Source organism: Poecilia reticulata, chromosome 14, assembly GCF_904066995.2.
Source record: "Poecilia reticulata chromosome 14, P_reticulata-male-v2, whole genome shotgun sequence".
Classification (NCBI taxonomy): domain Eukaryota; kingdom Metazoa; phylum Chordata; class Actinopteri; order Cyprinodontiformes; family Poeciliidae; genus Poecilia; species Poecilia reticulata.
Genome location: NC_088843.1, coordinates 26954757 through 26979498, shown reverse-complemented (window position 1 = coordinate 26979498; position 24742 = coordinate 26954757). Strand labels below are relative to the sequence as shown.

Below are 24742 nucleotides of genomic sequence, written 5' to 3'. Positions count from 1 at the left end.
AGAAAAATCTTCATATAAGCCGCACTGGGCTATAAGCCGCAAGGTTCAAAGCTTAGGAAAAAAGTAGCGGCTTATAGTCCAGAAAATACAGTATATGAAAAAAATCTAAATGCTCTCTGGTATTGTTCAGGGGGTCGGACCAAATGTGGAGGCGGGGAGGATCCGGTCCGCGGACCGTAGTTTGGGGACCACTGGTGTAAGCGCTCAAAATTTTTTAATTTTTGAATAAATGTGCTGTCATTCAAGAAGTGAAAACCAAAAAACTGATGGGTAAAATGTTAAAATCAATGTATACTGTGGCAAATATGAGATTAAGCATGTCAATTTGATCAAAATCAGTTTAAACACACTGTCCTTTTTCAGTTGTTCATACTTATCCAAGCCTTAATATTGATAAAAGCAATCTCCTTATTTACTTTTCCGAACTTTTAAGACTTCTCACCTGCCGGCCAAAGAGCCGCTGCAGCAGTCCCTGTTTGGGTGTTGGGGTCGGTTGTCCTCTCCAGTCCAGGTCTGGAGGAACGGCGCCGTCCTCATAAAACACATTGAGCTCAGAAAAACACTCCGTCTCGATCATCTACACAAGACAAAGCACAAAAACGTCAGAAAATGTGATTTCAGATTACATTTTCTAACCCTAACCCTAACCCTAACTCTAGGGTTAAGCAAACAAGCTTGTTTGCTTGTTTGTTAAGCAAACGAGCTTATGAAACTGAGACGATCAACCTACATAATCTTCCATTTTATTTAATATCTATATTTATTTAGAATTTAATAGTATCTGCACTATAGTATCTGCTTAATTTTAATTACTGTTTAATTAATTTTCACAAAAAAACAAAACCAGCATTAATGTAGGTTTTTAACAGTTTTTGAGTGTTTCTGCTAATTGTTTCTTTTTAGCTTTGTAAAGAATTGGAAATGTCTGCAATTTCACTATGTCAATGAATTTTAATACTTTACATTTTACAAATACGGTACTAGTGTTTTCTAACACACTGTTTTTAATGTTTTATTCTTAATAATGTTAGTGGAGCCACACAAAGATTCAGCTGACTGAGCAGCTGCCTTCTGGCAACTCAGATGGGTACATCTTATTGTTTGAAGTATGTAACATTTTGTAGATGCTTTGGAGATAAATTCACTTATTGTAGTATTTTGTTGTTTATTTATGTCCAAAAAAAGAAGAGTTTTGGAAGATGTTAATGAGAAAAATCTCACCCTCTCCTCATGTCACACTGTGCTGGTTGTTTCATTCTGCAGTGTCATTTCTCATATGCAGCAGGGAGAAGGGGTTATTTTGCATCTGGCTCATAAGATGGGTAAAATATATTTTTCCCTCTTCTCTAAAATTGTTGCTCTAGATTAGTTTATTTGAATTGCTTTTATTTATTTATATTTTTGTCTTGATGGGATGATAATCTTTACTTTTTCCAACAGTTTTTGTTTAAATTGGCCTCAACAACTGGTGACATAAATGGGATATTTCTCCTATATCTCCAGAAAACCACATGAGGAATATTTAAATAGGATAAAGCTGTTCTCTGCTTTAATACTAAATCAAAAAGCCTCTGTATATAGTTCAGTTTATAACAATATTGCCAACTATTGGCAGAGTGTGCACATGACCATTTTGTTTATTTTTGATCTAGACTGAGCCAATTTTCTTCCAGAATGAAAATAAAAATATCTTATGAAAATACTGATTTGATGTAAACATGTTAACAAGACACAAGCTGTGGCTTAGGTTCTCCAAACTTTGATGGTTATTCAAATCTGAAAGTAGTCCAAAAATAGTTCTACTGAACTATGCTGGTGAAAAATCAATCTTTCAACAGTTTTCCTCATCATTGTGGTGAGTGTTATTTTGACCTCATTCTGCCAGGGGATGGAGACGCTTCCTGTTGACACTTTGCTGTAGAACGACTCGTCTTTCGGGTCAAGCTCCACGCCCTTTACAGTAGAGAACTGCTCGATGTCCAGCACATCTTTAGCGTAAATAGCCTGAGGCTGAAAGCATAAACATGGACAGAAACGGCAGCATTAACACATATGAAAGCAGAGTTTAGACACAAACAGTTTGAAGATGTGAATAACAAAAGAAAATCCCTTTGCAGAACTGAAAATTTGCTTCAACTATATTAGGTCTGAAAATAACTTTCATTTTACATTTCAATCTCTCCTGAGCCTCTGTGACATTCTGATTCAAACAGATTAATTAACTCCACTTCCTGTGTCTATTTAAAGAGTTTCTCTCTGGAAGTTTTTTCTTCTTTTATATTATTAGCCTGATCTCATCTAAAATCACTGACAGTGATGATGAATGAGACGAGTATTTCAGTAAAATAATTACTTTGTTAAACCAGAAACATGAACAAAATAAATTCAATATAGTTTGCAAAAACTATTTGTGCAATTTGTAATTTTGAAATGAAAACAAACACTGAAGCAAACTAATCAACATAACTCAACATGTTGTACAGTTTCTCTCCAAATAATCTGAGGAAAGTTCTTGTTTCAGTATTGAAAGCTATGTTCACAAAGAAGGTCTTGATGCTCAATTAAGATTTATTTACTTCTTATTTTTTTGCATGGCTGTTCATATTTGTAATTAAACCCAACTTTTGTGCAAGTGGTTTATGACCCAAACGACCCACATTTGCACATTTGTCACAGAGCAGCACACCGACTAGTAATAATGCATGGAGCCACTTATGGATCAAGTTTTAAAATTTATTCAGCAATGGTAGTCTACAGTTTGTCACAAAATCATAACAAAACATAGGAAGCTAAGAAAAAGAAAGCACAACTAAAGCAATTGTTTACATTCAGATTTACCGTGTCTGGCTTCTTCTGATGCAGCAGAATGACATAAAAGTCAGACAAAATGACTGTTCAGACTGCAGATACTTTTAAAACTCTTGGATATGTATTTGATTTAGTGCCATATGTGATGGCTCAAATCTGTATTTTGGGGTTGAAGATTGAAATTAGGCCGTCCAAACTGCTGTGGAAAAGTTACATATGGATCTCATATGAGCAAAAAAAAAAAAGCGGATTTATCTGCTGTGTGAACATAACCTTATATTCCTCAAGAAAAGCTGGAAAGTGTCACTTTAGAATCATCGTACTTTGAAGTTTTAAGCTTCAATGTTATTAAATGTCTGAGAAAAATTATCTTTACTTGTAAAGAAAATCTTTAAAATATTACAGAAATCCTGGAGAAAATGCTGCAAAGAGAAATTAAGAAAAAGTCAAATAGACTCAAAACACAGTACAGCTCTGTGAAAAGAAATAGATGCCAGAAGAGAATTATATATCAAAGGTTTTATTCTACCCCACACTATTCAAAGACCAAAATCAATGAAAAACTGATTCAGACTGAAGTTTACTAATGATTGTTAAACATTATGTTTCTCATATTCCAAATGCTTGTTGGGACAGATAAATCCTACTTGTCCTAAAGAAGGTGATCCAATCAGATACTTTGCCAATAGTAGCAACTTGGCACTTTTGAGCCCAATGATTCTGAAAGTTTCATATATTGGAATACAAGGACATCAATTACTTGTTCAATATGTTAATTAGTAACATTAATTAAAGATACTCTCCTGAAACTGAGTGAAACCACTGATCAAAGTAAAAAAAAAAAATCTTCATTCAGAACAACTTTATATTTTCCTGCTGCAAATATTTTCAGTAATTCTGATGGACTTACATCAGGGATGAAGGGTGGTTGTAGCATGCCGGCCTCCAGCCGTTTGAAGTTGATGGGGCGGAAGATTGGGTGACCTTTGACCTCAGAGGCCCCGCCCCCAAGGGAGCCCAGCCTCTTTGTGGGATCTTTGGCCAGCAGCTGAGGAGTTTACACAAACATTTCAAAAAGTCTGCACAAGTGTACTAAACATAAAAAACACTTTTCAAAATAAAAGCCTGAAATTTTAGCTTTACAAACAATACAATTAAGAGGATCATTAGTAGAGTCCCAAATAGAAGTAATGAAGTGAAATGAAGGGAAAATTAAAATCTTACCATTTTACAGATGGACCTGGCCTCTTCAGAGAACTTATTGGAGTATTCCTCCTGCACCTCCTTGACCAGCCGCTCCACTTCCTCCCTTTTGATCTTCTTCTTCCGCTGCTGAAAAGGCGACTGGCCCTCGATCATCTCGTACAGCAGGCAGCCCAGCGCCCACCAGTCGGGGCTAAAGGTGTACCGCTCGTTCATGACCACCTCCGGGGCTGAATGACATGAGGAGGAAAACTGCTAAAGCTGCAGTAACGGGAAAAAGCTTGAGAAGAGTCTGACATTTTTTTTTTACTTAGGCTTTTTAACTTCATTCAGTCTTTGGTAGAAAGAGATAGAGACATGAGAACGACAATGATGCAAATGGAAATTGTTGAGCTTATTTTAATTTATCATGCGATTAATTAATTTACTGCTTATTGTGACAGATGTACCTGTATTCAACATAAAAATTGGACTTTAAAATTTTTTGATATTGGTACAACAACTGAAGAGATACTTTTCGAAATGATGCTGGGAAGTGTTGAGGGTACTGTATCTTGAATAAATGTCAATAAATAAATAAGTAATTTTGCTTTCTGCATATAAAAATTTGTAAAAAATCGATAGGTATTCGCAAAGAGATATAATTCAAAATGTGTTGCACACTCAACAGATAAAATGAAACAGAAAGTAAACGAGTAAACATACTCACCCATGTATCCAACTGTCCCCACCCGGCCCTTGATGGTTTCTCCGTCTGGCACACGGATAGCCAGACCCAGGTCTGATATTCTGATATGACCTGAAGACAAAAACAAGGAGACATACATGACATAGACACTGACTTAGGCATGTGTTCTCAAAATAATAATTGCAGTAATACTTTTTTCCTTTTTAAGCCTGGGTTTATTATCTGAACTATAACTCTGTGCTGTATCTGGAGTAATTAGTTCTTATATCTGTGGTATAATTCACATAATTTAATATTTAAATGAAAGCACCACTTATTTTAATCACATAAACTAATGTCTGACCCAGAGGGAAAGATATTTCTTGTTTTTATGTATGTCAAAACAGACACTTCTTGAAATTTAATTTTCAATATCAGATTTCACATCAGTGCTGATAGAATCAGATCGCCCTCTGGTGTTCGACAGCAGAAAATGTATTTCAAAGTCATCTAGCATCAAAAAAAATGTGTAAGATAAATATTCCAGGAAAAGTTACCATGTAAGAAACTTGCTTTAGAGTAGTTCATTAAAAGTGAAATACGCTTGTTTATATTAAAAAACTGCAAATGCAAAAAATGATAGACATTTTGTCTTAAATTAATTTGAACCATTTTTGTTCAAATAAGAAATTGGGCTGCCACCTTATCGTGGTGGAGGGGTTTGAGTGTCCCAATGATCCTAGGAGCTATGCTGTCTGGGGCTTTATGCCCCTGGTAGGGTCACCCAAGGCAGACAGGTCCTAGGTGAGGAACCAGACAAAGCGCAGTCCGAAGACCCCTTATGATGAATACAAACTTTGGACTTCGTTTTCCCTTGCCCGGGCGCGGGTCACCGGGGCCCCACTCTGGAACCAGGCCTGGAGGTGGGGCACGATGGCGAGCGCCTGGTGGCCGGGCTTTTACCCACGGAACCCGGCCGGGCTCAGCCCGAAGAGGAGACGTGGGTCCCCCTACCGATGGGCTCACCACCTGTCCGAGGGGCCAAAGGGGTTGGGTGCATTGTGCTATGGGTGGCAGCCGAGGGAGGGGACCCTGGCGGTCTGATCCTCAGCTGCAGAAGCTGGCTCTTGGGACGTGGAACGTCACCTCTCTGGTGGGGAAGGAACCGGAGCTAGTGTGCCAGGCTGAGAGGTTCCGGCTAGAAATAGTCGGCCTCGCCTCGACCCATGGCTCTGGTTCTGAAACCAGTCTCCTTGAGAGGGGCTGGACGTACTTCCACTCTGGAGTTGCCCACGGTGAGAGGCGCCGGGCTGGAGTGGGCATACTTGTTGCCCCCCATTTGGGCGCCTGTACGTTGGGGTTCACCCCGGTGAACGAGAGGGTAGCCTCCCTCCGCCTACGTGGGGGGACGGGTTCTGACTGTTGTTTGTGCTTACGGGCCAAACGGCAGTTCAGATTACCCACCCTTCTTGGAGTCCTTAGAGGGGGTACTGGAGAGTGCCCCTCCTGGGGACTCCCTTGTTCTACTGGGGGACTTCAACGCTCACGTGGGCAATGACAGTGAGACCTGGAGAGTCGTGTTTGGGAGGAACGGCCCCCCCGATCTGAACCCAAGCCGATCAGACCTGGCAGGCCCAAACGTGTAGTGAGGGTCTGCTGGGAACGTCTGGCGGAGTCCCCTGTGGCAGAACTTCGAACACGTTCCGGGGGAGGTGGGGGACATTGAGTCTGAGTGGACCATGTTCCGTACATCCATTGCCGACGCGGCCTATCAGAGCTGCGGCTGCAAGGTTGTTGGTGCCTGTCGTGGCGGCAACCCTCGAACCCGTTGGTGGACACCTTCGGTGAGGGATGCTGTCAAGCTGAAGGAGGAGTCCTACCGGGCCCTTTTGGCCTGTGGGACTCCAGAAGTAGCTGATGGGTACCGGCGGGCAAAACGGCAAGCAGCTCAGGTTGTCGCTGAGGAAAAAACTCGGTCCACCATCTGGCGTCTCAGAAGTGGGAAGCAGTGCAGCACCAACACTGTTTATAGTGGAGATGGTGTGCTGCTGACCTCAACTCAGGACATTGTGGGCTGGTGGGCGGAATACTTCGAAGACCTCCTCAATCCCACCAACATGCCTTCTGTTGAGGAAGCTGAGCCTAGGGACTCTGGGTTGGGCTCTCCAATCTCTGGGGACGAGGTCGCCGAGGTGGTCAAAAAGCTCCTCTGTGGAAGGGCCCCAGGGGTGGATGAGATCTGCCCGGAGTTTCTTAAGGCTCTGGATGTTGCAGGGTTGTGTTGGCTTACACAACTCTGCAATATCGCATGGACATCGGGGGCAGTTCCCCTGGATTGGCAGACTGGGGTGGTGGTCCCCCTGTTTAAAAAGGGGGACCGGAGGGTGTGCTCCAATTACAGGGGGATCACACTCTTAAGCCTCCCTGGTAAGGTCTATTCAGGGGTCCTGGAGAGGAGGGTCCGTCGGATAGTCGAACCTCGGATTCAGGAAGAGCAGTGTGGTTTTCGTCCTGGTCGTGGAACACTGGACCAGCTCTACACCCTCAGCAGGGTCCTGGAGGGTGCATGGGAGTTCGCCCAACCAGTCTACATGTGTTTTGTGGACTTGGAGAAGGCGTTCGACCATGTCCCTAGGGGGGCCCTGTTGGGGGTACTCCGGGAGTATGGGGTACCGGGCCCTTTGATACGGGCTGTCAGGTCCCTGTATGACCGGTGTCAGAGTCTGGTCCGCATTGCCGGCAGTAAGTCGGGCTCGTTTCTGGTGAGAGTTGGACTCCGCCAAGGCTGCCCTTTGTCACCGATTCTGTTCATTACTTTTATGGACAGAATTTCTAGGCGCAGCCGAGGTGTTGAGGGGATCCGTTTTGGTGGCCTTAGGATCGCATCTCTGCTTTTTGCAGATGATGTGATCCTGTTGGATTCATCGGAACGTGATCTGCAGCTCTCACTGGAGCGGTTCGCAGCCAAGTGTGAAGCGGCCGGGATGAGGCTCAGTGCCTCCAAATCCGAGGCCATGGTCTAGAGCCGGAAAAGGGTAGAGTGCCTTCTCCGGGTCAGGGGGGTCGTCCTGCCTCAAGTGGAGGAGTTTAAGTATCTGGGGATCTTGTTCACGAATGAGGAAAGAAAGGAGCGGGAGGTCGACAGGCGGATTGGGGCAGCGTCTACTGTGAAGCGGGCGCTCTACCGGTCCGTCGTGGCGAAGAGAGAGCTGAGCCAAAAAGCGAAGCTCTCGATTTACCGGTCGATCTACGTTCCCACCCTCATCTATGGTCATGAGCTTTGGGTCATGACCGAAAGAACGAGATCACGGGTACAAGCGGCCGAAATGGGCTTCCTCCGCAGGGTGGCTGGGCTCTCCCTTAGAGATAGGGTGAGAAGCTCGGTCATCTGGGAGGGACTCAGAGTAGAGCCGCTGCTCCTCCACGTCGAGAGGAGCCAGTTGAGGTGGCTCGGGCATCTGGTAAGGATGCCTCCTGGACGCCTCCCTGGTGAGGTGTTCCGGGCACGTCCCACCGGGAGGAGGCCTCGGGGAAGAACCAGGACATGCTGGAGGGATTACGTCTCTCGGCTGGCCTGGGAACGCCTTGGGATTCCCCCGGAGGAGCTGGAAGAAGTGGCTGGGGAGAGGGAAGTCTGGGCCTCCCTTCTGAAGCTGCTGCCCCCGCGACCCGACCCCGCGACCCGATAAGCGGAAGAAAATGGATGGATGGATGGATGGATGGAGATTTCACATCAGTGCTGATAGAATCAGATCGCCCTCTGGTGTTCGACAGCAGAAAATGTATTTCAAAGTCATCTAGCATCAAAAACAATGTGTAAGATAAATATTCCAGGAAAAGTTACCATGTAAGAAACTTGCTTTAGAGTAGTTCATTAAAAGTGAAATACGCTTGTTTATATTAAAAAACTCCAAATGCAAAAAATGATAGACATTTTGTCTTAAATTAATTTGAACCATTTTTGTTCAAATAAGAAATTGGTTTAAGAATGAATATATTAAAACTCTTACAAATTTTTAAATATTTTTTTAATGTAGATAACTATTGCAAAAAAAAAGTTTGTATTTGCTGTTTTAATCTCCAAACTATTACTTTTTAGGACTTATTTCTGCCCATTAAAACCCATTAAAATTATCTGAAAAAAGGTGAAGTCTCCATTTTAAGAAGTATAAAAATAACGTCTAGCATCTTTATCAGTGGATTACATGTCAGTTACATGGTGTGTATGCTCTCTGTTAGTCCATCACAGTATATAACTCACCATGGTCATCTAGCAGGATGTTTTCTGGCTTCAGATCCCTGAGTGATGGAATGAAAAAAAATGCATCCACAGAGTCAGAGAGAGGCTGAATGAATAAGATGAAGTTGGTTTTAGTTTTAAAGGAGCTCACCTGTAGACAATCCGTTCTTGGTGCAGGTCCTCCAGACCGCAGCAGATCTCTGCAGCATAAAACACAGCTCTCCTCTCATCAAAGCCTGCCTCTCCCATGTGGTAGATGTGAAACTTGAGGTCTCCGCCGTTCATCAAGGTCAGCACGAGACACAGCGCATCTTTCGTTTCGTAGGCATACGCTAAACTCACCTAGAAAGAAACCAACTCTGATTTAGAGATTATGTAAACTCATAGTTTAGTGGGCCATAGAGGACAACCGAAACTTAACCATGAATTCAATTTTTAAAAATCATATCTTCCAACCATGGTTGACAAAAGAACAGAGAAAATTGAAGTTATAAAGTACACAAAATGAAAAAACTAAAACTAAACAGCTTAAGTGCTAGCAAAGCATCTAGTGATAATACTAATGATTAGTATATATGATTTATATATGATTTTTATATATGATTTATTTATATATAAAAATAAATAAATCATCATACAGCCATGATGGCTGTATGATGATTTTTAATAAGAAGTTAATTATACTAAAGAAATGACTCTGCTAAAGTTAGGTATGGCTAGAGACAAAGCTAAAGCATACCATGTCAACAATCAAAAAACACAACAATCTCTAAAAACAATGCAGGTATAGTGTTAACCTGGAGGCAAATGATTTAATAAGTGTCTAATCAAACTGCTAAGGTTGTAGGTTAACTGAAAGCTAAAGCTATAAAGACTGCTAACTACATACTAATGTCACACTGGGTAATAACAAAGCTAAAGCACAGCACAAAGTAATAAACAGAAGTACAAAAGTAACACATAAACTATGTACCTGAAAAAGTAGTCAAGCATTCAGACTTGCTGATGAGATTACCCAAGTAATTTTTAAAAAAGGTAGCTAACTCAACGTAAACAGACAGCTAACAATACAACAAAAGTAGTGAATGGCTAATACCGAAGCAAGAGCTAAAAGAAAGTAAACAGAAAACAAAATTCTTCAACAAATGAAAATTACATTTCTTATATCATTAAATAAATACCTTCTCAAATAGCAAATGTTGTAGGCAGCACTCTGAAGGCTACATTTAAAATGCATCTAACTGCGTTCCTAAAATTATAGATAGCTTACAGTGAGGCTAAAGCATTTGCTAAACATCCCTCACAAATTAAAAATAACATAACACATAGACAGAATACAAAGCTTAAGAAGAAGTCAAGCACATAATCAAAATACTAAAGCTAAAAATACCAAGAAATTATAATTGCGCTACTAATGGTGCAGATATCTAACGGAAAGCTAAAGTTACAAAGACTGCTGATCACGCACCTGCAGCTGAAAAAGGGTAATGTAAAAGGGAAGGAGCAACAGAAAATTAACTTAAAGAGGAACTGAAAAGAAAATTAGATTAATTATAAATTGAGACTTAATTGCACTGTCTTTAGAAATTGCTAATCATACAGCTAATGTCATAGATGGCTAACTGACTGCTAAATACAAAGCTAGTAAAATAAAAATAATGTAGTATACTGTGTGTATATATATACTTGTGTGTGTGTATATATATATATATATATATATATATATATATATATATACACAAGTAGACAAGGTGTAGGTTGTGCAAGGAGGCCCCTGAGACAGTCCAGCACATAATAGCAGGGTGCAAGATGCTGGCAGGGAAATCGTACATGGAACGACATAACCAAGTGGCAGGCATAGTGTACAGGAACATCTGTGCAGAATATGGACTGGAAGCCCCGAGATCAAAGTGGGGAACACCCCCAAAAGTGGTGGAGAATGACCGAGCTAAGATCCTGTGGGACTTCCAGATCCAGACAGACAAGATGGTAATGGCGAACCAACCGGACATTGTGGTGGTGGATAAAGAACAGAGGAAAGCCGTTGTGGTGGATGTAGCAATACCAAGTGATTACAACATCAGGAAAAAGGAGCATGAGAAATTGGAGAAATACCAGGGCCTCAGGGAGGAACTGGAAAAGACCTGGAAGGTGAAGACCACAGTGGTGCCTGTGGTCATCGGTGCCCTCGGGGCAGTCACCCCCAAACTGGAGCAGTGGCTACAACAGATCCCAGGAACAACATCAGACATCTCAGTCCAGAAATGTGCAGTTCTAGGCACAGCCAAGATACTGCGCAGAACCCTCAAGCTCCCAGGCCTCTGGTAGAGGACCCGAGCTCAGAGGATGAAACAGACCACCCGAGGAGGGTGAGAAGGGAATTTTTTTTTTTTTCAAGTAGACAAGCTGAAATATGAATTCATAAATAGCAAGCAAAGATGATTTACACAACTCTTAGCGAAAAATGTTCTTTTAGATTTTGTAGCTTTTGCACATTTAAACAAAACTCAATTCAGCAAGTTTTTATAGTTGTTTTTGTTAATTAAAACAATATTTCAATCCATGATATAGAAAGGATATATAAAAAGGTAGTAAGAAAACGTTTTAAGGCCATGCTTTGTTTATTTTTTCAGTTCACAGCCCTCTTTGTCTTTGAACATAATTGTTTCTGTGGTAACTTAATTTTGCCTCTGTGTGGCAGTATTTCACTGCATAAATAAACACGGTTGTTCAGAGACACTTACAACAAATCTGCTGTTGACTTTCTCCAGAATCTGCTTCTCGTTGAGCGCCATCGACTCTCCTTTCCTCTTCTTTATTCTCTTCTTTTCCAGCTTTTTGCAGGCATACATTTTCCCAGTGGCCCGTACCTGACACGCACACACCTGTGAGCAATGGAGAGAAAAGCAAGAAATCTATTAGATTAAGCAGAATCAAAAGCATTAATTAAAAAGCAGAGGTTTGATTAGTTGCTTTGGGGCTTACAGGTATTTGTGTTACCACAACAATGCCATGCAGGAAAAACAACCGCAATGAACATAAAGAAGCTACTGTTGTCATCCAACAGCTTTAGCTTGACCCAAACTGAGTAATGAAACTGGAGAATGATTCACCAAAATCCTGGTAGCAAATATTTATTTGCTACCATTTGCAGCACAGAAGCCAACACAGAAGCTTGACCCTGACCCCTGTGTCTTTTCATGTCCCTCATTATCTCATACATTTGCTTTTACATTTAATCTGCTATCGCCCTGGGACCAGCATGGAATCAAAAAGACCTCTGCTTATTACACAAATATGCTGTACAGAGATGCCATTCATCAGAGTCTAATTCCCATTAGATTCAGACGTCAGTGGTGAAGTTCCTCTTTTCAGATGCCAATGAGAAGATTTGGTTAGAAGTGCTGCACCTCCCTGCACATTTATCTAGACAAGGAAACATTTTGGGACCAGCAAGAGACAAAATCTTAGCTGCTTTGCTTTTAAAATATAAAACATACTCATACTGAATATAAATATATAAATTGGGGATTTAAAAAGCAGCATTTCCCTTTTCTGTAAAATTTAACATGCAGGGAGGAAATGTGGTGCTAAACACTTTATGGTTGATCCAAATCTAGTAGAAAACAGTCAGTACTCACCTCCCCGAAACCTCCTTTTCCTAAAACTCTGTACTGTCTGAATGTGTTTTTGGTCACCGGCTGCCTGTTGGACAAAGACAGACAATTACTTATATTACACAAATAGTACGCAGCAGTGGATCCCAGGTATTTGTGGAGTTAGAAACCACAGATACCTACAAATAGGTACTTGAAACCCGATCTGAAATGTTTAGAACAGCCTATTTCAATAGTTAAAACAATAAATATACCGTAAAATGCATTAAAATGGCACTACAGCAGAAGCCAACATCCACATTCTACCTGGGTGTTTAGCCAATCAATGTCAAGAAAAATAAATGGCACTATAATAATAATTAGCTGGTTTGCAAATGCCACCCAGTAGCATGTCAAGTAGCATTGTCTGAGTACCTCAGCTCACCAAGCTTGTGAATACTTTAGATTTACTCTATGAAAAGAAAGCTGCAACTAGGCAAGTTTTCCAGAAATTACTTGAAGTCGCACACAACAGAAAATATAATGAAATGTGGTACCACTGCGTAGTGTTTTCACAAACTTTAGGGTTGTTGCTGCCAAGGGTTGACAAAAACTGTTTCTTGTACTTATGTACGTTACTTTGGTGTGCTAATAAAATTCCTTCTGTGACCTGAAATATATAGGTGCGAAAAAATGAGCAAAAATAGGAGAAATCTGTGGGGGGTTCACAGGGTTTCCCCCAGAAAACTTGCTAAGCTTGGTGGTCGGGGCGTCGAGGAGGTCCAGGCTTATAAGACACTGAGGGAAACCCTGCAAATCTAATGAACAGCAAAACCTTAGATTTCTGTCCTGTTTCTCTGCTGTCTTAAACTGTTTAGTTTAAGACAGCAGAGTCTTAAACTGAACAGACTCTGTTGTTCAGTTTAAGGATTAATTCTGGAGCACAGAAGTTCCCGCAGGGCTCCATGTCAACAACCCCAAACAGACGGACGGTAATTAGGCTGAAGACCTCCATCTGTCCAGATATGACTTTCTGTGGAGATGGTGTTAACATTTGTTTCTGATATTTTTACACCAAACTCTTTGTGCGTCTGTCTGGTTTCTGGGAAGGATTCAACATAGGTTAGTCACTCTAGCAACAACCTATTGAGTAACTTGTGCAGTAGCAGTTTTGCCACTGTGTCTCATAACTGCTTAAAAATAAAACGGAGTAAAAGGAGAAAATGAGAACACCACCTCAAGAGGAAACTGAATAAAAGAGTTTCACAGTTAACAAAAAATTATTGATATTGACTTGTCATGATGTGCGGTTGGTGATGGGGAGAAGGAACGCCACGAGCCCAGGTTGACATGATGACATGAGGTATTTAATGAAGAAAACCAAGTTAGAGAATCCAAACACTCGGGCAGCACAGGGAAACTAACAGCAACTGACACACGACATAAGACGGCAATAGACAAGGACCAAAGGACACAGGTGGGTTTAAATACACAGGGAGTGATCAAGGAACAAGACACACCTGGGAAACAATCAAGGGGGAAGAGACAGGACACCACAGAGAATTATAAGGAACAGAACCAAAAATAAACACGCAGAAAACTCAAATTCCACACGACTAATATGAAATGCTTATCCAGTGGTGTCCAAAGTTGGTCCTCGAGGGCCGGCATCCTGCGTGTTTTAGTTCTCTCCCTGGTGGTACTAACAACCTTTTCAGCTTGTCAATGTTCTTCTTAGGCCTTCTAATGAGCCATCATTTGATCCAGGTGCATTAAACCAGGGAGAGAACTAAAACATGCAGGATGCCGGCCCTCGAGGACCGACTTTGGACACCACTATGCTCATCAGTCGAATCATGTTCTCAATAAGTTAAATGTTTTTCAGCTATATTGTCCAGAACTAGTTAGAAATATATATATATAAAAAATTCCCTTCTCACCCTCCGCGGGTGGTCTGTTTCATCCTCTGAGCTCGGGTCCTCTACCAGAGGCCTGGGAGCTTGAGGGTTCTGCGCAGTATCTTGGCTGTGCCTAGAACTGCACATTTCTGGACTGAGATGTCTGATGTTGTTCCTGGGATCTGTTTGAGCCACTGCTCCAGTTTGGGGGTGACTGCCCCGAGGGCCCCGATGACCACAGGCACCACTGTGGTCTTCACCTTCCAGGTCTTTTCCAGTTCCTCCCTGAGGCCCTGGTATTTCTCCAATTTCTCATGCTCCTTTTTCCTGATGTTGTAGTCACTTGGTATTGCTACATCCACCACAACGGCTTTCCTCTGTTCTTTATCCACCACCACAATGTCCGGTTGGTTCGCCATTACCATCTTGTCTGTCTGGATCTGGAAGTCCCACAGGATCTTAGCTCGGTCATTCTCCACCACTTTTGGGGGTGTTCCCCACTTTGATCTCGGGGCTTCCAGTCCATATTCTGCACAGATGTTCCTGTACACTATGCCCGCCACTTGGTTATGTCGTTCCATGTACGCTTTCCCTGCCAGCATCTTGCACCCTGCTATTATGTGCTGGACTGTCTCAGGGGCCTCCTTGCACAACCTACACCTTGGGTCTTGTCTTGTGTGGTAGATCTGAGCCTCTATTGCTCTGGTGTTTAGGGCCTGTTCCTGGGCGGCCAGGATGAGAGCCTCTGTGCTGTCCTTGAGTCCGGCTTTCTCCAGCCATTGGTAGGTTTTCCTGACATCAGCCACTTCAGTTATTTGTCGGTGGTACATCCCATGCAGGGGCTTGTCCTCCCATGATGGTATTTCCAGCACCTTGTCTTCTGGTCCCCATTGCCTGAGACATTCGCTGAGCACATCGTCCGTTGAGGCTTTGTCCTTGATGTATTTATGGATCTTGGATGTTTCATCCTGGACAGTGGCTCTCACACTCACTAGTCCTCTGCCTCCTTCCTTACGGCTCGTGTACAGTCTCAGGGTGCTGGATTTGGGGTGGAATCCTCCATGCATGGTTAGTAGCTTCCTAGTCTTAACATCCGTGGCCTTCATCTCTTCCATTGGCCAGCTAATTATTCCGGCAGGGTATCTGATTACTGGTAAGGCATAGCTGTTTATTGCACGGATCTTGTTCTTGCCATTGAGCTGGCTTCTCAGGACTTGCCTTATTCGTTGGAGGTATTTGGCTGTGGCTCCTTTCCTTGTGACCTCATCGAGGTTGACTGTATAGCTCAATAGGTAAGTCACCAGTCTTCCACCCGGGAGACCCGGGTTCGAGGCCAGGCTGGGGGCTGGGGGCAGAAAGTTACAATGGTGACATTGAGCTGTCAGTGTGGGTCCTTAGGCAAGACCCTTGGAGCTAAATAGCCTACCTCATACCATGAGAGACACAAATAAGCACGACATGCCGGCTCAGACGTCGCCCAGTCAAACAAGGTCTGCGTCAGGTGCTGGGGAACCAGAGCACCCTGATGAAAAATGGGCTACTGGAACAAGACGGAAATGGGCGAGAGGTGAAAACATGGATCTGTTGTTGGAATGCTACTACTCAAGTAATCCTAGTCAGAGGGGCTACATGCAAAGACTGTGGGAGGAATGGTTAGCTCGACATCCCCAGTCAACACTAACTGCCAAACAACTAGTAGCTCAGTGTTCCAACATCCGCAAACGGCAACTGCTGTCACAACTTGAGATTGACGAGGTACAACACAAATGCTACGGGAAGGAGCCAGGATGCCAGGTCAGAAGGGAGTCAACTACAACTCCCCGCCCAGAGACTGGGTATGTAGCCCCAGTAATGAACGAAACATCTGAGCTGAACAAGGCAGCAACTGACCTGAGAGAGAGAATCATGGCCCGAATGAACACCAGACGACCCCGACAGCATCTTGCACAGAAGGGCATAGGCATAAATAGCAGAGGAGCCAAACACCAACTCCTTGTAGACAACACAGTCGCCCGAGACTGCAAATCCCGACACACCAACCTGTGTACCGCTTGGATTGATTACAAGAAAGCCTATGACTCAATGCCACACACTTGGATCATTGAATGCTTGGATCATTCAATGATCCAAGATCCAAGTTCAATGGATCATTGAATGCTTAGAGATGTACAACATCAATAGGACTCTAAGAGCCTTCATTGCAAACTCGATGAGGCTGTGGAAAACCACCCTTGAAGCCAACTGCAAACCATATATATATATATATATATATATATATGGGGTTCTGTGGTGCTGCAGGGGCAAAGCACAACCCATGTATGGAGGGCTTAGTCCTTGTGGCAGTGGTCACAGTGGTCACAGGTTAAATTCCCGGCCTGGCAACATTTGCTTGCATGTGTTCCCCCTCTTTCCTGTCAAACTACTTTCAAATAAAGGCCACTAGAGCCAGCAAAACCTTTAAACAAAAAGAAATGCACATATATATATATATATATATATATATATATATATATATATATATATATATTAGAGATGTGCCGATCAGGTTTTTTCCTGCCAATACCGATTCTGATCACCCATGAGGGCCGATCACCGATACCAATCACCGATACCGATGACATATTTTTTTAATCATAAGCACTACCGGTTACATTATGTGGAAAAAGGAACCATAAATTCACCTTAATTTAGACAAAGACTTGTTTTTAATAACTTTTTCCAAGAAGAAAACAAAACAGGCATTGTGCTAATTGTACTGCTATCGGTAATACTATCTTTAACAGACAGATAACATATTAAGGCTCTGAAGAGGCTAAATAATGCAAAGAGCCAAAATAAAACTTCTCAACATTGCCAAAGAAATTCAAGTATAAAACTTAACATTCAAAGGCAAATACAGGATCCATTACAATAAAGACCCACCTTAAGCCACCTGAGTTATTGAATGAAACCTTCCTGATAGCATGGCGGCTAACTGATTACTGCTAGTTCGGATTGGCTGCTTCTGACTAGGCGGAGTAATTATGCAGAGCAGGGAGGAGATTGATTATTTTTTCAGAGATTATCTGTCTCATGTTAGGACAGCGAAAGTTTTAATACGTATGTAAAATGTATTTTTTAAGTTAGATGCTGCAGGTTTAAGCAGAGGTTCGGTGTGAGAGTCACTACCAGGTGGAACAGAAGAGGCGCTCCGTCTGTGAAATAGTACTACCTGTGGCAGCAGCTTTAGAGTCCAGAAACAGCATTAACTACTTCAGGACTGTTGAACTGAAGCCGAAAGCGCCAAGTAGGTAGGCATTCACAATCGATCTGCACACTGATCGTTCTCTTTCCTGTTTATTGGCCAATAGTAGAAGAGCTGGACGTAGAAGGCAGCCCACCTCATTAACATAACGATGCAGCAGAAATACAGTGAGCAAATAAAACAGCCAAAAATACATCTAACGGAAATACAGCAAACGGAAAAACAGCGAGCAGAAATACAGCGAGCAGAAAAGGGAGAAGCAAAAAAAAAAAAAAATCAAAGCAAAATATCTATTTTTCTTGACGGACACTCATGTGTAAGGGGAAATGAAAAAGAAAATACATTTATGCTTTTATGTCTTATCAAAATATATATTTATTCTTTCATTTATATATTTATTGTTTCATTTATTATTATGTAGGATATATATTTATTCTTTTATTTATATATTTTTTATTTTTATATTTATTCTTTTATTTATCATTATGTTGGATATATATTTATTATTTTATTGATATGTTTATTCTTTTATTTATATATTTTGAATATATATTTATTCTTTTATTTATATATTTATTCTTTTATTTATTATTATGTCAGTTTTGGCCCTCCATAGGTTCCAGACTCTGAATAATGGATTAACCCTTAGGAATGAGTGTTGCTTGTCTTGTGTGTTTGTCTTGCCATGGATTGGCACACGCCAATCTGTTTGGCGTGTGCCCCGCCTCCAACAGGAGATGGGCACCAGCAACCATGCAAGGAAAAGTGGATATTGACAAATGGCTAAACGCTTAAGTCATAAAACCACAAAACCAAATCAGGGTTTCCCCCAGAAAACTTGCTAAGCTCGGTGGTCGGGGCGTCAAGGAGGTCCACCGGCGGTCCACCGCGTTTTTGTATTAAGAGATGTTAAGTTGACAGGAAATGTAAAAGTATTACTGTGTAATTATGTTATGGGAAAATATCTCCAGTGAAATGCTATTTAAATCCACAACTAGTCTAAAAACAAATTTGCACTTCTGTTTAATTCAAAGTAAGTCAGCGGCTCTATCAGGCCCCCAAGGGATTCAGGGGCCCCATAAACACTAATATTTTAAAACAGACCACAGATACATAAATGTAACACTTGTTTATTGAGATTATCAATGCTGCTAAATTTGATTCAATTGTTTATGCATACATAAATTAAAAGATTTTAAATTGTTTAACATTTAAATGTAAGATTTTAAGGAGCTGGCAAGTTTACTTTGTAAAACTCAAAGAACAATATTCATAGTTAGATTGTTTTGTTACCACAGCAACAATCTGATGCTGTGAGTTTAATCCTTGAATTTACAAATACAAATTAGTAAACTGAGATTATTGCTTTTTAGGCTGGCCAATTAAACTACTTTCTCCCATATTTAACTAAATCCAACACAGAAGTTGTTAGAGGTCTTGATGATTTTAGCAGCAAGAAGGGCCCCTAAATCAAAGTCTGCTCAAGGCCTCAAACAGCCTATGACCGGCCCTGCATGATGAGGTAATCCGCTGCACTGCTCAGAGATGAGCAACAAACGGGATATTTAATTCAATGCTGCTAATGTGGCTTTAGTAGCTGTTCCATTTCGTGTCTGTTGAGTTTTTAGTCGTCACAGAAACTGTTTTAGTTGGTCGAGTTCATGTGACGAATTTCTCAGATCTCCGCGCATCAACTCTAGACAACAAACCAACAAAGTAGACAACAAACAAACATTTGATATGGTTTTAATGCATCGTGTAACCGGAAAAATAATACTAAAAATAATAATAAAGTAATATGAAATCAGCGTGATGTGTGACTCCGAGGAGAGCGCAAAAGCTCCTCACCGGGCTGAACCTGCATGATGAGGTTAGTGCTGCTCGTTAGCCACAAACGCTCCGCCCAAACGGGACCACAGACATAAACTTTACAGGGAAGACAGACACAGAGCCACACGCTGGGCAGCGTGTTGGGATCTAAACGCCCCATATAATTGTTCGTTCACAAAGATAAATCATTCTCACCACTCAACAACGCGCACCTCTGAATTCGCTACAAGTTATTCCTGCGGTTCATTTTGAGCTGCGCAACCAGAGCTAACCGCCGCGTTTAAAACCCGCGGCGAGATCATTTCTCCAAAGGATCATAATTCCTCACAGTAAGTTGATGTAAATATCCATACAGGTCAGCCTGTGTCCAGTTTGAGTGAAAGGTGGCGCGCGCGATCCGCGCTGAGGTAAAGCAGCGGCAGCGCGCGAAGCAGCTGTGTGATTAGTCGCGCGGTGTCGGCTTTAAATGCATAAACTATAAAGCTATCCATTATAAACCTATCCTTTAGGAATAAATCTGCTCTGCTAGTGAGATGCTAAGAGCAACAGAGACGCTTGCAGCCTGGCTTTAAACAAAAAAGAAGCGATTTTAAAAAATTTTGAATTATTATTATTTTCCTAGAAACGTAAACAAGCAACGCTTAGCCTGGCGGCGGGGCTACTAAAGCATGGCGGGCCGCCAGGCTTATAATACACTCGGGGAAACCCTGCAGGTTCAGATGCTTTTCCCTGGACAGTAATTATCCTGAGCAAAGATCACCTACATGACCAAATCTGAAGTCAGAACTGGAAACTCAAAGGATGAGGTTTAGACTTTCATACTGTTTTATCATCTTTATCAGCCTTAGAAGATTTTAGTTGCTCTATGACCAGTTAAGAGTTTGTTTTTTTATTTTTTTTATTTCTGGCAGAAATCCTCACGGGTAAACGTCTCTCATCTGCTTAGCTGTGGTTTCCCTTCAATGATGATGAAGTATTTCTGAAAACATGCTGATACATGAGTCAGCGTAATTGTTTGTGGACACAGGCAGCTACAGTGTGTGCACATCAAACATTCAGCTTTTGAGCTACAACATGTGATTCTATTTAAGGTTTTATGAACTGCATCCGTCAGCAAAAGCTTTAATTATTAGTGTTTTCCAATAAAGCAGAAGAACAGGCAATCTAATGTTGCAATTTAAAAGTTTTTTTTTCTTTGATTTTGTCATGTAATTTATTTTTACTAGCTTTGATTTTTTTTTCTTTTAATTACCAGAAACCTTTTTTAGATGTCCTAATTTTCACAAAACTCCTAAACGTAGTACCACTATTTGTTTTTATTGAATGCTGATGTAAATCACTGGTATTTTATCTATGACCCTTTATTGGGCAGCTAAAGAGGTCTTTAAGAATACAAATATTGAGCTGGTTGCATTCATGACAAAGGTGGCCTATAGAGAGCTGCCAACCTGCTAATTGTTGCTTTGATATGCAAATGAGGTGCTGTATATCATCACTAATTTTAACTGATGTTTTATTTAATTATTTTCATTTAATTATTCAAAATTTTGCTCTAATATAAGCAATGGCTACCTTTGTAACAGTGTTTGTTGTTTCTAACAGGCTAGCCTTCTAACTCTTATTTTTCAGTTGAAGCTAAGTTTAACCTAGCCTCTAGATCTATTCCTCCTTTGAATTTATATTGTTTTATTTCAGCTACCAGGCAGAATCAAACTAAAAGAAAGAAACAGTCAGAGAACAGGCAGTCCATGTTAATGTCCAGCCTTAGAACAGACTGTTGAGGCAGACTGCACAGTATTGGACAAACTGTAAAGAATTTGGACCATGCTTCAGTGTGAAGCATGATCAAGGTAGCTATCCTGTGTCTGGCCTTGCTCTATAATCAGAATTTCTTTATGGATGAGGTGCTGCAGAGCCCTACCTCTCTGCAATACCTAAACTTGTAAATGTTTATTACTGTAAATGCAATTGTCAAAAACCCAGATACACTATTTGAGAGATGCATCCTTTATTGCTCTTTGGGAATCACTTTGTTATAGTTATAATGAGGAAGTGTTAAAAACTATGTCCTCTGTGGGATATTTAACTCCTCATTTAACTCCTCTAACTCTGACCATAAGGATCTCAGTAGGGAAAGAGTCAGATTCTCTCTCCACTTCAAGAATGAGTTTTTCATGGAGGCATCTTGTTCAAGAGACAAGCAGGTGATAAAATGATTGGGGTTTGGCTCGAGTAGAGAGATCCGTACTCTGCGGTAAAGAATTAGAAGAACTGAAAGGTGAAATTCTTGATTAAATGGTCTGTTTATGTCCCAACATTCATGGGTCATGGGATATGAATCATGACTAAAAAACAAGACCCTTGATACAAGCAGCTAAAAAGAAGTTCCTCTGTAGGGTGGCTTGGCTCATCAGAAGCAATCAGTACTGGAGATCAGGAATGCAGCCAGGTGAACTCCCTTTGCAGGTTTTCTAGATCTTTCTGAAGCCACTATATATCCCTTATGAGAAGCTGGGGAGTGTTGGTGAGAAGACGGATGTCTGCTACCTGTACCCTGGCCATTGCCTTTCTATGCAATTCCAGTCGATTCCTCAGGATGGATCTCATCCAGGCCAACTGGCATAGAAGAAGTTTTGCCATTGTAGTTTTAACAATGGCAGAGGAGTAAGTATATATAGCCATTCCGTGTAGGCCATGCTTCCAAATACTGAGCAATTAATGTTGAAGTAAGAGGAATGTTTAAGACATTTTATTACTGGCACAATTGGTCCTACTCCTCATGAGATGCTGCAATGCTCAGAACTCTGGAGGAACCACATAGCCCTCCTCAAAAGGAAACAACTTTGGATCAATCTGAAGGGGCTGAACAGTGACCCTTTTTGTAGCAATTGTGATGTTTACTTTATGGACATAATAAGTATATGATTCAACTTCAAAAACGCAGAAGATGAAAAGACTTATTTCATAGTCATCTGAAGCAGGTTGTCCATTACAGTGGAAATCTTCACATCTCTATGGTACTTGTTGTAAGATGATTCAAAGCTTCTGATGTAAAGAAACAAAACTTGTCTTTCCAAGATGCTGCTGGAAACAGGGAGCCAAAAGGGCAAATTTCTTTTTTTTTTTTTTTTTTGGTAAGTTGTCTTTGGTTTAGATCTTTGATAAAAGATGAGACATTCCTCTGAACATGTTCAGGCACTGGTCTAAAACTGAGCAAATAAAAACTTGAGGGTAGCTGTTGATCAAAAACAATTGCTGAACATATGGAAGCACCAACAACTCTCTTGGTCCGTATGTTTTAAAATTTAGATCTCACGCTTAGTTTGAATCTTGAATCTGGATTCATGAAGACAAATAATTCTCTTAATCAACATCAGCCATCAATCTGGTTCCTCCTGGGATCATGCCTCCCACTTCATCCCCCTCTGGACCAGTTTGATCATTCAAGGTGAATGAACAGGACTCTTGAGTTTACGCTCATTAACACCGTGAGTCATTTACTAATTAAGCAAACCTGGGATTGGGAAACTGCTGCTTGTTAGCAAGTGTTTTTTTCTGTTTGTTTTGTTTTATATCCTGATACCTGTGAAGCTCTTCAGGAGGTTTAAACTGCAGCATTAAAGCTTTCTGTTGCCAACCAGAATCAGCTTTTAGTTATAGTCCAGAAACATGTTTGGTCTTGCTGGAGATGCTTGTTAAAACCAACACAACAATGAGGTCAGGCACAACTCTAATCCAGTATTCCCGGATTGTTGTCATTACAGTAAATCCCATAACCTCCATTCAGAGTGTTAGCTTCCAGGTGTCACTGGGTATCTGGAGTCACCCGTTTTCACATCAGCGATGTCATAGTTTTTTGGGATTTCTTACAACTCTTGTTCTCAACACCTGAAACTCTACAAAAAATTATTTGTTTGTCCTTCAACCCACAAGAGTCATTAGTAATTGCTGCACAGTTGGAAACTCCAAAGGAATAACACAAGGAAAGAAGGTCTTTGTGTTGTATTTAACTTCAGACCAACAGACTGCAGAATAATAAGGTGGATCATGACCAACAGACAACCTGAGACATAAGCCACTGAAACAAGCTTCCTTTGTAGATAATGGTGAGGAGATTGGAGTAAGACCTCGACTCACAATCACTTTCAGGCTGTGAATTGGGGGATGCAAAGCATATTTGGAGATTTTCCAGGTTCATCCAACTAGAAGCAGAACCTCAAAGAGAACTAGGACTTACTGGAGGAAATGTACATTCACTAACCACTTTATTGGGTACACCTGTTAACATAGCCTCCAAATCAGCCAATCAGGTGGCAGCAATACTTTGGCATCTAGATTCAACATAGACATTATGCAAATCAGCCTCAGAGTGGAGATGAAAGGAAATTTAAAGCCCCTTCTCCATTCTCAAGTCTTGCTCTAGCCAGTTATAATGTCTGGTTTGGTTCTAGCCCAGTTGGGTGTGTCTGCGTTTGCAGTGTGTTCCTCACTAAGCGGGCGTGAATTTGGTCAGGAACGTGGGCTGTAGTTGCATGTGTGCTCTTGGCCAGCCAGTTTATCCAAAATATATTGGTATACTTGCTGTTGCAGGTTGCCCCTTTCAGTTCACACTGTATGTGCTCTTCAGTCACAATTGATAAAAAGGTTTAGACCTGAACATTGACCATGAAATCATCTATTTGGATCCAAGAAAAACTCCCTGAATGGAAAGAAACACTCATTTTACCATTTTCTTATTTTAATTTTTTTTTACTTCCTTAAAGTTACAGTATGGGATTCCACCAACGATTTCAATATTTTATCCAAATTAAATCCAAAAAAACTCTACTGAACCTGAGACAATCCATCCATCCCCAGGCACTCTCAGGCCAGAAATTATCTTTAAAAATGTTTTTAGAGACCTTTGAACCTAACAGTATTGTTTTTTATCAACACTGGAACCTGGCTTAATACTCATCAGTTAACTCTTTCATATTTTTGAAGAAAATCGCCAACATTCCAAAACAGTTTGATGTATGTGTGTTTGTGTGTCTAAGCTTGTGTACTAATCAGCCTGTTACACACATATATGTATTTGTTTTGCCATGTTATTAATAATTTTCCCCTTATTTTATAATTTATATAAACCAAAAGCCCCCGCAAAACTAAGTAGTAATTTTCACTGTTTCAGTGAAGAACCTGCTGCAGGCAGGGAATGAGACCTTTAGTAGAACAACAGACATAATGAACTGCCCTTTTTGTCAAAATTTCACTTAT

The 24742-nt window shown here is 41.1% G+C and overlaps 1 protein-coding gene across 1 annotated transcript in view; it reads right to left on the bottom strand.

Annotated features, from left to right (window-relative positions):
• The window catches only part of grk6 (G protein-coupled receptor kinase 6), a 78689-nt gene that overhangs the window by 10395 nt on the left and 43552 nt on the right, over positions 1-24742 (bottom strand). The window contains exons 7-15 of the mRNA XM_008428433.2: positions 12560-12623; positions 11663-11803; positions 9070-9260; positions 8940-8977; positions 4721-4810; positions 4033-4241; positions 3719-3856; positions 1873-2010; positions 443-577 (exon numbers count right to left, since the gene is read on the bottom strand). Of these exons, the coding sequence (XP_008426655.1) occupies positions 443-577; positions 1873-2010; positions 3719-3856; positions 4033-4241; positions 4721-4810; positions 8940-8977; positions 9070-9260; positions 11663-11803; positions 12560-12623 (1144 nt within the window). The remainder of the gene's footprint in view (positions 1-442; positions 578-1872; positions 2011-3718; positions 3857-4032; positions 4242-4720; positions 4811-8939; positions 8978-9069; positions 9261-11662; positions 11804-12559; positions 12624-24742) is intronic.